Source organism: Aedes albopictus, chromosome 1 (genome assembly GCF_035046485.1).
Source record: "Aedes albopictus strain Foshan chromosome 1, AalbF5, whole genome shotgun sequence".
NCBI classification, from domain to species: domain Eukaryota; kingdom Metazoa; phylum Arthropoda; class Insecta; order Diptera; family Culicidae; genus Aedes; species Aedes albopictus.
In genome coordinates, this window is record NC_085136.1 from 95,020,507 (window position 1) to 95,036,677 (window position 16,171).

The 16,171-nt window shown below is 44.7% G+C and overlaps 1 protein-coding gene across 6 annotated transcripts in view; it reads right to left on the minus strand.

Moving 5' to 3' along the window:
• LOC109405093 (phospholipase A1) overlaps positions 1-16,171 on the minus strand; it is a 154,216-nt gene that overhangs the window by 22,585 nt on the left and 115,460 nt on the right. For all 6 annotated transcript variants that reach the window (XM_029855356.2, XM_029855354.2, XM_029855355.2 and 3 more), the window contains exons 5-6: positions 1,506-1,650; positions 808-1,415 (exon numbers count right to left, since the gene is read on the minus strand). In XM_029855356.2, coding sequence (XP_029711216.2) covers positions 808-1,415; positions 1,506-1,650 — 753 coding nt within the window. The remainder of the gene's footprint in view (positions 1-807; positions 1,416-1,505; positions 1,651-16,171) is intronic.

The following is a 16,171-nucleotide window of genomic DNA, read 5'->3' on the forward strand; positions in this document are numbered from 1 at the left end:
GTTCGAAAACAAGAGACGATCGCTGCTGCTGGATGTGGTTGACTCTGCATTGAACGAGGGTTGGCTTGAGTGGCTTTTGCGTGAATCGATTATGTTTTGATGGACTGTGTTTGTCGTATGAAGTGATGGTTAAAGCGAGTGTCGTTCGACATTAACCATCCTGAAACTGCACAAGCCTGCTCTTGTCCCTCCACCAGAATCGCCGGCCTTTTGTCGGCCGGAACCTGGATTGAATAATTGTATTCGCCCATGCTAAACCAATGCTGCTTGAGAAACTGAAGGTCCAAGTTCCTCCGGTGCGAGCTACTTAGCCCAAGCAAAGCCCATGTTACACAAAAGTCATGTCACTACTTCCAGCATTGTGCCTAAGTCACAGTGACAAAACAAAACTTGTGCTTTCATGAATGTTCTGTGACATGTGTGCTGCTTGGCAGACGTTAGCATCGACCTAACTGGCCGTTTCTACATGTACCCATTCACTCGAAGCTGCATTCCCCCACTAGCTAACGTGTACATCGTTGTGCGGGTCTGCCTAGTGACTAAAACGGCTCACCTCTACCTTATATCTGACCTTACTACCGATGTAATCGCGATTCTCGGGTGATTTGTTTGCCACTCTGCAAAACCCATACTGTTGGATTAAAGCTCCGGTTCCATCCGTGTATGTACTTTGCAAGAGATGCACCAAATTACATACCACAGATCAGATAAACCGAAGCGTTTTGAAAAAAAAAACCTGTTGCAGCTGTTCTAACCACCACCGCTAGAAAATCCACGATTTGACTCAACACCGCCACCCATACTTACGATACGACTTAGTAGTATCATTATTGACTAGCGGGAACTCGCATCCCGGCTGCGGGCTCGCCCCGTTATTCGTGTAGAAATCCTGATGTCCCACGTTCAACGAGGTCCCAATGATGTCCTTGTCGGTGTGAATGGCCTGCACGAACACCGCATCGCTCTTGTCCAGCCGCTTGCTCTCCGGCAGCAGGAACGGCTTAGTGAATGCCGGACCAGCCGGATCCAACCCGATGATCATCGGTACCGTTCCGTCCAGCGCATGCCCAGCAATGCCGGAAATGTGCGCTCCCATACTGTGACCCACCAGGGTCACCTGGTCCATCGTCAGGCCCTGCTTCAACAAGAACTTCACGAACTTGGCCAGGTAGCGTCCAACCTTCGGCGTATTCTTCGCCGCCAGATTGTACTCGACCAGCGCCAACCGGCTCCAATCCACGGCGCACGCATTGCCTCCGACGTTTTCGATGTAATCCGCTATGGTTTCCTTCATCCAGGTTCGGTTGGTGTTGTCGGTCCAACCGTGGGTCAGCATCATCAGCGGCTTCGACACATCCAGCTTGTAGTGCACGTCCGGGTCGTTTATCGTCACTTGCATGTAATCGCCGTGATCCCTGTGAATTACAAAACGATGATGTGCCGTTGAGATTATCTAGAGCGGGCGACCGCTTTTTACTCCAAATCATTCACCAGGGAAACCTTACCGATTGGCACACCAGAACGTTACCTCCGACCGGAGTTCGTTCGTACCGAAAAAGATTTGCGACAGAGTGTTGCCTACCGCTCCGGCCACCATGCCCAACCGGTTCACTAGCAGCTCATCCTCGTCCAGGACCTGTGGGCGTGCAGCTGAAATGGATATAGGTACGGAAGGACGAAAAAAATGGCATCAGATTAATCCTGTTAGAGACGAATGTGGGGAAAAAATGGCGAATCATCCACATGAGGACATAGAGAGCTTTGCTCTACATCAGGATGAAAACTAAGTTATGTTGATTGGCATGAATTCCTCCTAAGAGTTCTATTGAACTTCTCTACTGAACTCCTTTAAAGAGTTCTACTGAACTTCTCTTAGGAGTTCTACTGAACTACTTTTAGAAGTTCTACTGAACTCCTTGTAGGGGTTCTACTGAACTCCTTTTTGGAGTTCTACTGAACTTCTCTTGGGAATTCTATCGAATTCCTCTAAGGAATTTTATTGAACTCCTCTTTGGAGTTCTTCTGAACTCCTCTTAGGAGTTCTATTGAACTCCTCGTAGGAGTTCTACTGAGCTCCTCTTAGAAGCTCTACTGAACTACTCTTAGGAGTTCTACTAAACTTCTTTTAGGAGTCTTACTGAGCTCCTCTCGGGAGTTCTACTGAACTCCTCTTAGGAGTTCTACTGAACTCCTCTTAGGAGTTCTACTGAACTTCTTTTAGGAGTCCTACTGAACTTCTTTTAGGAGTCCTACTGAACTCTTCTCAGGAGTTCTACTGAAATTCTCTTAGGAGTTCTACTGAACTCCTCTTGGGACTTCTACTGAACTCCTCTCAGGAGTTATACTAAATTCCTCTCAGGAGTTCTATAGAACTCCTCTAAAGGAGTTGTACTAAGCTTCTTTTATGAGTTCTGCTGAACCCCTCCCAGGAGTTCTACAGAACTCCTCTTAGGAATTCTACTAAACGAACTCTGTTTGGGAGTCCTACTGATCTCCTCTTAGGCGTTCTACTGAACTCCATTTAGAATTTCTACTGAACTCCTTTTAGAAGTTCTACTGAACTCCTTTTAGGAGTTCTACTGAACTTAGAGGTTCACCATAATCGAAATTTGATTGAACTCCTCCAAGAGCTTTGTTGGGGTTTTATAAGAGTTTGACCCAGTCCATTCCTTTGAGAAATTCACCCACAAAATTCAATCATCAATTTTCATCCCCACTGTACGAAAAGTAACATAGACCAGGCAGCGTGCAGTTGATGTTGTCCCACCTGAATCCTATTCATCCATGTGAATGCAGATGAGTCCAGTCTGCACACGGGTGTGCCGACAACACATTACTCGCTCGCTTCGCATCGAACAAACGAAAAGAGGATTAATATTCACCCATTCAAATATTGCCGGAATATGAACTGGTTGGTACGGGGTAGACCTAGACAGACACCACGCAAACGCTATAGGCCCACCCTACATCTCCATGGGGAACAGCACTCACGGAAGCAAACTAGCTAGCTTTATCCGTTGGTAGTCCTTGTTCTAAGCCGGACCAACCAGAGGCAAGCCGCTGCCACTTGGTGCAAGTAAAAATTCGAACCGATATTGGTTCTGGCTTTGCCACGCCACACTCACTAACTGGAGTGTGAGGTATCAGACTGAATGGATTGAACTGACTTCGGATGGCAAGTGGAGAATTGATGGTCAATTCAGTGATGTTGACGGGTCCAAGTCTGGACGGTGGTTGAATGCAGTCCGGGTTGTTCCCATCCATTTGTGTTTTCGAATATGAATATAACTGGTATTGTATGAGAGCAACCCTAGTTGCAATTGTACCTGCTATTCATGTTCCATGCTGACGAGATGTAATGTAAACAATTTCTAGCGGGATGATTTTCGGCGTCTAATTGATGAAGATACAGTACAAAATGTAAATAGAGTTGAAATTGAACTCATGATTTATGATTGAAAAAGGTATAGCAAATGAAGATTAGTAAAAAAAATCAATTTATGTAGAAGAAATTAAATCTTGAGATAGGGCACCTAATGGAAGTGGTAGACGTTGCTGGAAGTAGACCTGTGCGCCGCCGCGCCACGCCACCGCCGCCGGCACTTTTTGTCCCACGCCGACGCTGACCGAGGTATCGGCGGCGCGCCATACGCCAGTGTTTGTCACGCCGCCGATTTTCATTTTTCGCGCCGGTGATCAGTGCATGAACAAAATTAAGTTCATATAAAGTAAAGATGAAAAATTCTCACGATTACTATAATAAAATTTTGACTGTCACTATCATAAAACAATTCTGTAGAAGATTTATTAAGAACTTCTGAAGAAATTCAAATGGAATTTCAAAGTGTGCATTCAAATACGAATTCTATGATTTTTTTTTAATATCTGCCCAGAACTTTTTCCATACATTAATCTGGGAATATTCAGTGTTGAATCTAGGATTGTTTTTTTTTTCAAAAGATCTTTCAGGAAGATCTTGACAACAGGAGTACCGTCAGGGAAAACTCTACGAATTCCATAAGGAATTCTTTCTGGAGGATCCTGGGATGCCTTCTAGAGATACATCAGAGATGCATCCAGAAGATCCTCAGGGTCTGAGAGTTTAGTCAGGGATTCCTTCTGAAGTTCCTTCAGGAATTCCTACAAAAGTTTGTTTAGAAACTAGTCCAGGAGTACCCTCAGAGATTCCTCCAGGACATCCTTCACAAATTCCTCCAGAATTCCAACAAGGGATTTCTCCTAACGTTTTGTAGGGATCGCCCAAGGAGATCCTTCAGGGATCACTCCGGGAGTTTTATTAAGGCTTCCTTCTAGTATTCCTCCTGAAATTCCTTCAGGGAATCCTCTTGGAATTACTTCGGGATGCCTCATGAAAATTTTTCAGAGGTTCTTTCAGGAGTTATTTTCAGGATTGCTCCAGAAGTTACTTCGATGATCTCTCCATGAGTTCGTTAAGGGATACTAATAGCTTCAAGAGGGATGCCTCCAGGTGTTCAATAGTAATTCCTTCAGAAATTTATTTCAACAGGAGTTCGCTCAGGTATCCTTCCAGAAGTACCTTTAGAGCTTGTTTCAGGAGGATTCATAAAAACCTCCTGGAGTTCCATCGAGAATTCCGTAAGAAGTTTCTTCAGGAATTCCTGCAGGAAGTCTTGAGAAATCAGTCTAGGGCTTCTTTCAGAGATTCCTCCAGGAGATTCAGGGATTCTTGCAGATGTTTATTCAGAGATTCCTCCTGAATGTCTTCAGTGATTCCTACAGAATTTCCTTCAAATCTCTCCAGGAGTTCCTTCAAAGAATATTATAGGAAGATCCAAGGTTACCTGCAGGAGAATTCAGGGATTCCCCCAGAAGTTTACTCAGGGATTCCTATATAAGAGTTCCTTCTAAGATTGCTTTAGGATATCCTTAGGGGATTCCTCGAGAAGTTTCTTCAGGGACTCTTCCAGGAGTTCTTCCAGGGATCGCTGCTGGGGTTCTTTAAGAATGTAGATTAAAATTGAGAATTTTCCAGGAGGTCTCACGGATGCTTCCATGAATTACATCAGAGATCTTCCAGAAGCTCATTCAGGAATTCCTACAGGAGTTCTTTCAGGGAATCTTGTAGGAGTTCCTTCAACAAATTCCTAAGGATTAAAATTACGCATATCTCCCAGATTTTCTTGAGAGATCTTTCATGGAGTTTCTGCAAGAATTCCTCCAGGATGTCCATCTGGAATTCCTCCAGGAATTCTTCCAAAGATTCTGCTTAAAATCCTTCGAGATTACGCCTGGAAAACCTCCGGACATTCTTACCAGAATTCCTTCGGGAATTCCCCCTGGAATTCCTGCAGCGATTTCTCCTGTAATTTCTTCGGGGGATTCCTGCTGGATTTCCTTCACGGGTTCCCCAGGACTTCCTTAGAGGATTCCTCCTGAAATATCTTCGGAGATTCCTCCTGTAATTCTTTCGGGATTTTCTCCTGGAGTTCTTTCGGGGATTTATCTTGGAATTTCCTTGGAGATTCTTCCAAAATTTTGTTTCGGAGTTTCCTCCTAGACTTCCTTTAAGAATTCCTCCTGAAATGCGTTGACTATTTCTCTTCGAATTCCTTCGGAGATTCATCCTGGATTTCCTTCAGAGATTCCACTTAGAATTCCTCCAGGAGTCATCCTGGAATTCCTTCGATGATCTCTCCTAGAAGTTCTTCGGGGATTCTTCCTAGAGTTCCTTTGGGGATTTCTCCTGAAATTCCTTCGGAAATTTCTCCTGAACTTACTATGGGGATTCCTTTTGAAAATCCTTCGATTATTCTGCTTGGAAATAATTCGGCGATTCCTCCCAGAATTCCTTCAGGGGTTCCCTCTGGGATTCCTGCAGGGATTTCTACTGTAATTCCTTCGAAGGTTCCTCCTTGAATTCTTTCGGAGATTCCTTGTGGAATTCCTTCGGCGATTTCTCCTCGAGTTTTTTCGAGGATTTCTTCTGGAATTCTTTCAGGAATTTCTTCTGATATTCCGTCGGGGACTCCTCCTGAAATTCGAGTTTTTTCTAGGAATTCTTTTGGTGATTCCTCTTCGAATATCTTCGGAGATTCCTCCTGGTATTACTCATGGAGTTCTTCCAGGAATTTCTCATAGAATTCTTTCAAGGGTTCCTCCTAGAATTCCTTGGAGGTTTCCTTCTGGAATTCCTACAGTGATTCCTTTTAGAACTCCTTCGAGAATTTCTTCTGGAAGCCTTTCGGGGATTTCCCTTGGAATTCCTTCGGTGATTATTCCTATAATTTCTTCAGGATTTTCTCCTGTAACTTCTTTTTTTTTTTACTTGATAAAATTATGTTTATTTGTTATTGATCGCCTAAAAACTAGTTACATTGAAATTAGTTACAGTTCAACTCGCAAATAAAAATCTAACTCACTTACATCTACAGCATTGTCACAATTCATGACAAAGGAGACATAATTTATGAACATTTTCAGAATGTTTACTTTGTGTGCATTTCTTATTCCGTCTAAGACTGGATGAATTAACTCATCGTACGTGAGAGTTCTGCGGCTTTCGGTTACCGTAGATAATACACGCTGCAAATGCGACCATGCGGCAGTCACACGCCGGCACTCACTCAATTTGTGTTTGAGTGTTTCCGTTGCTGTTTGGCAGTGCACACACTGCTCGCTATCCACTCGTCGTATGGTGTGCCACAATTGCCTGTGCTCAAGCTTCCCATTGATGAGAAGGTACCAGCTGCTGCGCTGGGCTGACGTCATTCTTCTGCTCCCAATGTTTCTCCAGACTCTCTTCCAGTTCAAAGTTGGGTGATGTAGCTCAACCTTCGGTCGATCGGTCTGATCGATATAGAATTTGTGGATCTGATCGGAGGACGGATGTTGTTGGATTTGTGGAGGCAAACGGTGGTGTGTTTGCAGGATTAATTTTAAACAAGGGAGATCTGCTGGAGGAGGGGAAGGATTTGCTTGGTGAAGGAAGGATTGGTAGTAGGGAATGGAACCGATCTCCTGGAGGTGCCGATTAATTAGCAGCGCTTTTCCTTTGAAGGCTAGGAGCTGGAGCTTCAAACCCCCCTGGTCCTTGGGCCTCGCCAGTTGCTGCATTGGGACCCGAGCTGGTTGTCGTCGCCACAAAAATGATCCCATAGTTGCGGTTATTTTCGCAGTGTGCAGATTGTACTGGGGGAGTATCGATGACAGATACCAGACCTTTGAGGTAATAAACGTATTTAGAAGTATCACCTTTTGATGGAGTGTCAGGGTGCGTAAAGAATGCATCCAAATCTGTTGCGATACTTTTCCCACTAAAGCATCCCAGTTAACCGTGATCATGCGCCGAATGGAGTTAGCAAACCTCACACCCAAAATCTTAATTTCGGTCTCCGTTTTTAACCAGTCCACATGAATCGGATTTCCATTGATAAAACCGACATCTATGGACGTAGTTTTTCTTAGGTTCAAAACTGCTCCGGAGACTCGGCCGAAGCGAACAAACAAGTCACGCATCGCATGAATTTTCTGTGCCGATGTGGTGATAACGCTGATATCATCAGCGTATGCCACGAACAAGTCACCACCACATTCTCGCTCCAGTGCCGCCAAAAGAGGGTGTAGATACAGCACAAACAGATGCATCGAGATCGGGTCGCCTTGCCGGACCGAACGCTGGATGGGGAACGCCGTCGTGAGATGCCCGTTAATCAACAGACGAGAGGAAGAGAGAGTCGAGATCCGAGAAAGCAGCTCCACCAGTTGAGGATTGAACCCGAGGGACCGCATGTTGTTGTATAGGAACGAGTGCCTTACCCGATCGAAAGCATGGTCGAAATCGTAGCTCACAAGTTTCCCTACCTGCCTTCGTGCTGTCAGCTGGGCGATCCGATCTTTCAGCGCCAAAGTCGCCTGAAAAATATTGTTGCTCCCATTTGAGCATTTTTGGGCGTTGCTCAGTATTCGGTGTTCCTTCATCACCCGCTCCAGCCGAGATTTTAAAACGCGGGAGAGCAACTTATAATCATAGTTGAGAAGGGAGATTGGACGATAGGAACCGACCGTGTCGCCAGATCCCCGCTTTTTTACTAGGACAATGATTCCATCGATGAACTTTGTTGGGAAGTTGGATCCCAAAGCCTCATTTAGCACCAGATTTAGCTCCCGATGGACGATGTTGAAGGCGCGAAGATAGAATTCCTTTGGTATCCCATCTGGTCCCGGGGACTTTTTTGACGCGCTCGTTTTGATTGCCTGCAGAATTTCTTCAGTGGTGATTGCCTCCATAGAGGCGTCGTTTATGGCATCATTTTCTGGGATTATCCGGTCACACTGGAAATCATCGGGTGGTCTTCTATCTCTTTCTGGCTCCGAATACAACTCGGTGAAGTATCGAAGCACGTGGTCTTGGATGGCGCGAGAGTCGTTGATAGCTTCGCCTTGCTCCCCATCTAGTCGCACTATCGTCGTCCGTTTTCGCCTTCGATCCCCCAGCTGGAAGACAGAGAGCGGCTCTCCCGCCACGATCGGCGCGTTGATGTGCACAAAGGCTTGAGTAAATCTTCGTTGCAGCGATAGCATTTCTCCCTTGAGCCGGTTGATGGTGGATATCATTGCGGGGTTCTGATAGAAGCCGTCGTAGGCCCGTCGCAGCTGGTTGTGAAGGGCTTGTTGCGCGTGATGAAATTCATCAAAAGTTTGTTTTGATTGCCAGCGGAAAAAACTGGCGATTTTAGGCTTACCATGTTCCAACCACCAGTCCATCCAGCTGCGGTAATTTCGCCTTTGCCGGGTCCAAAATTGCCATCGTGTCTGAAGATCTTCTAGCGCTTCTTCGGTGAGGAGGTGTGGGCGCGGTGACCAGAATCCGCGCCCTGGTGCTGGTCCTAGATCGGGAAGGCACAATCGCGACGTCACGGCCATGTGGTCAGTGGATGAGCAAGCGTGCGTGTGTATGTTGCGCAGCTGCTGACACAGACCACCGGAGACGTAGATACGATCCAACCGAGAAGATGAGTTGGCGGTGATGAACGTGTGGCCTGGGTCTCTTGAGCGGAGTTTCAACCACACATCATGCAGCTGTAGCTGCTGAACGGTGGCTTGAAGAGAGGGACTCATGTTATATCCCGTCGCATCGCATTGTCTCACCACGCTGTTGAAATCCCCAGCGAGGACTACGTTCTCGGTGGGATGACGAAGATAGAACGCCAGCGTATTATTGAAAAATCTCTCCCTTTGGGCGCGTAAGGCCGAGCCATATGGAGCGTAGACACAACAGAGAGTAGTGTTCTGTACACGCACAGCTACGAGACGGCCATCCAAACTTTTCTCCACATGTGAAAACTGGATGTGTTCTTTCAATGCGATAGCCGTTCCTCTTCTAGAGTGGTCAACGTTGGCGATGACGTTGAAACCCGGCAGCGAAAACTGCTCGTTTTCCACTTCTTGAATGAACAGAATATCCAAGTCCAAAGTTCGGATAAATGTTCGGAACGCATCGATTTTAGTCGTGTTCGTGATGGTGTTCACGTTTACCGTAGCGATATTGTAGTTGGTGAAGAGAACGGCTTAGGGGAGATGGTCGAGTGTGTTGTCGTCGTCACAGCGCATTTTTTTGGCTTGCTTGTGCGATCGTTTGCTGGAAGTGGACGAATCGGTTTCGTTGCCATCCGTTTTCTTCTGCATTCCCGATTTGCTGCGAGTCACTCTGGTCCAGTCGTCGCCTACATGTTCGTCTTACCTTTCGTGTGTTGATGCCGAGGGGTCGTTGACTCTTTCCGGCGGGGGCATTGATCCGCTCGTCGATGGTACGACAGCGGTTTGTAGCGGTTGTGGTGACTGTCCACTCGATTTCGATGCGATGGTCTTCGGTGGGAGCATTTGTTTGCCTGCGAGCGCTTTGGTACGAGTTGCTTGTGGGTTTTTTGTAACATCAGCGTACGAAGCGTTGTTTGCCGCTCGCTTTTGTACTAGCAGCTTTTTGTTTTGCACACACGAAACGCCGTTGTGTACAAACTCGCTACAGTACCGACACGTCTGATGCTGGCCATAGTAAGCCAGATGGGTCGTTTCGGAATCGATCGTGACGTACGAGGCAATGTTTTTTTTGACGACCATTCGTACGACACGGACACCGGTCGGCAGTCCGGCGAACAGATGCTTCTCGTCCCACACCTCCTCGCGGATTGAGAGCACCTCTCCGTACGAACCGAGGAATTTTACGATTTTGTCGTTCGTCACGTCCTCCGAGAGGTTGAAGAGTTTCACCTCCACCGCCCCGTCTTCCATCTTCAAGTGAAGCTTGTACGTCTTCCCGTCCACTGTCATTTCGTGTTTGTCGTCGTTTTCAGCGACGATTTTCTGCGCTACCTCTAGGCAGATGGTCTTGACGAACGCAACGCCGAGATTGCGGCTGTACTGGATCCGCAGCACCTCTCCGCGTTTCAGGCCCAGCGTTGCACCAACGAACTGGTGAACCTCCTCGGATGATGGCTTCTTCGGCACATTTGCATAGTCAATGCGAAATGTGTTTTCGCGCCGTTTTACCGCGGACATCACACACGGCCGCAAAAAAACGGATACGAAAAATACGCGCTATTTCACTGTCGAAACACACTTCCACGAGAGAGGAAAAAAAACTACTAAACGCCGGCGATTGGCTTCCGCAGACGATAACGAACGCGTCTAATCGGCTCGGAAGTTGAGCGCTAACTCACTTCTTCACAAATTCCTTCTTGCCATTTTACGTTAACCTTCGAGCAGTCGTGTCTTCGACCACACTCAGTGACACCACAAGCATGTTTTTTTCATGGTGCGTGTACTCAGTACACGACGCGGCCGCTCCCGGGTTGATTCCTCCTAGAAATCCTTTGGGGATTTTTTCTCGAATTCCCTTGGTAATTCCCGCTAGATTTTTTTGGGGATTCCTGCTGGAATTGCTTACTGGATTATAGCTGGAATTCCTTTGGAATTTGTGCTGCAGTTCTTTCCGGATTTTCTTTTGGAATCCCTGTGAAGATTCCTCCTAGAACAATTTCAGGGGTTTCTCATCGAATTCCTACGAGTTTTCCATATCGAATTTCTACGAGTTTTCCATATCGAATTTCTTCGGTAATTTCTCTAAGAATTCCTTCGAAGTTCCTCTTGGAATTTAGGGATTATTCCTAGAGTTCCTTTGGTTCCTGGAATCCCTTCTTGAATTTCTTTGGAGATTTCTCCTGGATTTTCTATTGGGATTCGCCTTGAATTCTTTCGGGATTTCCTCTCGAAAAACCTTATAGGATTCTGCTTGGAATTCCATAGGTGGTTCTCCTTGGAATTCCTGCTGGGATTTTTCCTGTAATTTCATCCTAGACTTCCTTCGAAGATTCCTGCTGGGATTTCTTCGACGATTCTTCCTGAAATTCCTTCGGAGATTCTTCGTGGAATTCTTGTTCGAAGATTCTTGCATAAATTTCTTCGAGGATTCCTCCTGATATTTCGTCGGGATCCCTCCTAGTATTCCTTGGAATACCTTTGGTGATTCCTCTTGAAATTTCTTCCGAGATTCCTCCAGGAATTCCTTCTGGGATTTCTCCTACTATTTCATCGGAGATTCCTTCTCTTGGAGTTCCTTTGGTGATTTCTTTTCGAGTTGTTTTGGAGATTCCTCCTGGAATTTCTTCGGGAATCCCTAATGGAATTCCTTCAGGGATTCTTCATAGAATTCTTTCAGGGATTCCTGCTGGAATTCGTTCGAGGATTGTACGTGGAATTCTTTTGGCAATTCCTCCTAGAATTCTCTCAGGAATTTCTCCTGTTATTTCTTTAGAGATTCCTCCTGGATGTTTTTCGTTAAATCCTCCTAGAATTCCATCGGGGATTCCTGCTGTAATTCCCTTTGGATTAGTGCTTGAATACATTTGGGGAATCCTTCTGGAATTCCTTTGGGAATTCTTCAGGGATTTCCTTCTGAACATCCTCAAAAATTCCAATCAGGGATTCCTACAGAAGTTTCTGCAGACCCGAGCAGAGGAAAATATCAAAATAATAACAACGGAATCACAAAACATGTTTTTATATCTCGGTTTGTTATTATTAACTTATTAAGTCATCACCGTTCCATAACATGTTCTGTTGGGCAATCTTATTTTGTTATGATCATGCTCTTGGTATATTTTCTTCAAATTACATTTCAATAACATGTTTTGTTGTAGCACAAGTTCAGTTATTATTGTGTCATTGAGACTGTACAAACATTTGATCATTAATATTACAACATAACTAGCTTTGCAATCAAAACTACACCATTCGAGATTTTCGTTGTTCACATCATTCCGTGAGGAACTGTAAGAGAAAATATTATTTTGTCATCAGTTCCTCTTCTTACTGACATTTCGTTTTAACTGTGACAGTGCCAACTTATCGGCCTTTTGTTTTAAAAGCACTTTGAAAAGTATACCTGTTTTTTTATCCCAATTTCAGTTAGGTATTAATATGAATATAGAGAGTGTAATAGAGTATTAGCCATTCTATGAAACATTTTGGATCAACTGGTGGAATTCAAGGACGAACAACACTTTTTCGACAAAAATGTAAAAAATAAGTCATCAAGAAGAAGAACTCTATTGATTATTATTTTTAGACATTTAAATAGATTCACTTGGACAAATGTGTCAATCAATGAGGTAACAATGTAAATTAATCTTATAAACAATGAACCACCTAATAAAGGGCTTCTAAAAGTCGGTAGTTTTTCATTTTAAGTTGTTTGGAAAATAAACGAAAACTATTGTTTCTCTCTGTTTTCGATAATAAATCGCTTGCGACAACAATAGCGTCCCAATTATGAATGAAACATTTAACAATAGATGCTATTGTTGCGTATCCCATTGAATTCATATGGGACTTTGGAGGAGTTCCTATCCGCAACAGAAAAAAAGCAAATTTTGTTTTCAGATTGTAGTCAATAACTTATTCATATTAAAATTTGTTATTTAAATATTTTAAAAAATCGCTGTTAAAGACTGCCCCAGAAAGTATGGACGCACCTAGTCTTCAATTGCCCGGGCCTAATCGATGGTTCTTGTTTAGGGCTTCGTTTTGGCTGTTTCTGCTTACGATAGGATCGAAAATTCAAACGTTCTTTGCCACGATGAACATTGGAATTTGAAATGTTAACTTTTTTGGTCATACCCCACTCTGTGTTAGTTAGAAGGTTTTTTCTTGTGCTCAAACACCTTCATTATCTGTTTATCCAAACGAGGGTTAGCAGGATCTTTATTTTTTACCCAATTTTTGCCTATGCTTAAACGTGTTATCCCCACCGTGGTTGCTGATTGCTGCTTGCACGATTTTGTCACTTACTCCCACCATATTTTGATCATTTCCTAAGTGACCTTTCAAATTCTGTACTACGTTTGTGCACATTTTTTCAATGATGGTCCGCTGATAGTTCATGTATTTTGAAACACACTGTTGGAATCGCAAAAACCGCTATACAAGTGCTGAGAAAACAGGTTGACCAACAGTATGTAACTTTCAAAAAGAACTAGTCATCAATAGTATTGAAATGGCAGTAATTTCTAACTGCGTCCATACTTTCTGGACCGGTCTTTATTAAATTGTTATTGAAACTCACAAAACATGTTATTAAACAGGTCTTCCAGGAACATTTTTTTGTTATATTTTTTATTATTTTGCCGCTTATGACAGACAAGTTTAGAACAGGATATGTTATGTAAATAACATGAAAATAAATCTTTCCGTTACTCAGTTATTTTTCCAAAATAACACATTATATTATGCTGTTGCTATTCCCTTCTGCTCGGGGAGATTTCTCTAAGAGAGATTCTCGTACCACCAGATATTCCTGCAGAAGTTCCTTTAGGGTTTCATACCGCATTTTCAGTAAAAATTAGTCCAGAACTTTCTTCAAGGATTCTTCCAAAAATTTCTTGGAAGCTCCTCCTAGAATTCCTTCTAAGATTCCTCCCTGAAATCATATGGGGATTCCTTAGTGTAAATAGTGCGACCTTATTATCAAATCGGATAGCTTCTGAAGGTTATAAGAAAACAAAAGAAAAACTGTAGTAAAATCGATATTTTATTGTCCTTGTTTTGCAATGGAGTAATGCAACATGCAATAAGGATACGGGTAATGTTACAAGAGGTCAATCACTGGTCGCAGTGACGGATCCGAACAGAAATAATAAAAAAAAAGTATTTATTAAAACATAACAGTTTGTCATCAAAACTCTTGAAAAAAGCTCAGACTACAAATTCTAGAGCGTAATGAAAACTATTCTATGCTTGGCCAATGTTGACATTATGGTCAAATTTTGGCCACGCCGATTCACGCCGCCGCCGCCGCCGCCGAAACCTGCCACCAGCGTGACGCCGATGACGCCGCCGCCGCCGGCCAAAAATGGCCCTCACGCCGCCGCCGAGCAAAATATAGTCGGCGCACATGTCTAGCTGGAAGGAGCAGCAGATACTTTCTGTGCACCACGTAGTTCTGAAACTGGACAGCAAAACCACGAAACTACGAGTGCTCATTGTATTTATGCTTCGTGCCAGACTTCGATCGGCGTTTCTCTGAACGATGCTTTGATGGTTGGCCTCGTTGTCCAGGATGACCTGTCCAGCATCTGTCTACGGTTTCGAACACACTGAATAGTGTCGTGACCGTCGACATTGCCAAGATGTACCAAGTCCAGAGATCCATCTGAACGTCTTCGTACGTACGAGTTAACTACTGTGACGTACGGCACCTCGTTTGCTCAGTACCTGGCTGTGAAACGCCTGGCTGAAGATGCAAGCTTCTATAACGATGACATGCTCACAGGAGTTGACATAGTAGACGAAGGTCGGCAGCTGGTGAAAGAAGTCATCGAGCTTTCGGATTCAGCGGGTTTCACATTGCGGAAATTAAATTCCAACAGTGCGGAACCTCTCAAAGTCTTTCAGGAGTACGTTTCATTCTCGCGCTAGATTTCGCCAAAACAGCAATAAAAACCATCGGTTTGGCGTGGAAACCAGCCACAGATGTCTTCTGGTTTACCTTCCCTTCGTTCAACTGGACAGCACTGATTACGAAGCACATTGTAGTCTCCGATGTCACACACTTCTTCGATCCGCTTGACCGCTTGGTCTGGTCGGATCTGACATCATTCAGGCCCAGATTTTCATCCAGAAGCTGTGGAAGCAGAGTTGCGGCTGGAATAACACACTGAGTCCCGAGTTGCAGGAGCAATGATAAGGATACAGATGCAATCTAACTGAACTGGAAAACCAAACTGTTCCTCGCTGGGCAGGAACCGGTGGTCACGCTACTGCCTTCAAACTACATGGCTTCTGTGATGCGTCAAACAAGGCTAACAATCTCCAAAACAATGGAGGTGTGTGTTGTGAGGTTGCTGACGATGAAATCATGAGTCGTCCCACTCGACAAGCTGAAAAAGGGAACAAGCGTTTCGCGAACCCACGGTTTTTTTTTTTTTTTTTTTTTTTTTTTTCCTCCCCTGTTGGGGAATTTAAGCCACTGCGTCCAATAAGCTGAACTTTTGTGGCATGTCCCGTTTTGATATTCGCATCTAGCCAGCTAATTACCATGTGTCAAGTAATCAGCTTCTGCCACGACGCGTCGTCTCCCAGTCAAATGCAATGGAATTAATAAACCCCAAGACCTTCCCAGGTTCTGCAGACCAGATCTCACTGGGTTGCAAGCAACCACTATTTAGAAATCTTTGCCTGCGCATGTATAAAGCACCACAACTGCAAAGCAGATGTTCCGAGGTTTCACGTTCCGTATTACAGAAACGACAGACCCACGGTTAGAGTTGTCTTCTGCGTTGCTGCTAGCCTACCTCTTCGAAAAGGTCGTGATCAGCCTTGGCATACGTGCATGGTACTTCTTCTGGACGGGCTCTACCATTGTCAAGTGTTGGTTATCGTTGTCGCCGTCAAGATAGAAGCAGTTCGTCGCAAAGCAGGTTTTGGAGATTCAGCGCATCACGCGTCTGGAATCCGTTGCTGGACAGCCAAATTCGGCGGATATTATTTCTCGCGGGATGGCTCCCGTACAACTGCAATACGAATTGCTCTGATTCAGTGGACCGTATAGGCTGAGGTCGGACGGGTGCAGCCCCACCGATCAGCAAAGACGATTTCGATCCGGTGTATCTCGAGGTCAAGAGCGTCTCTGCAGCAC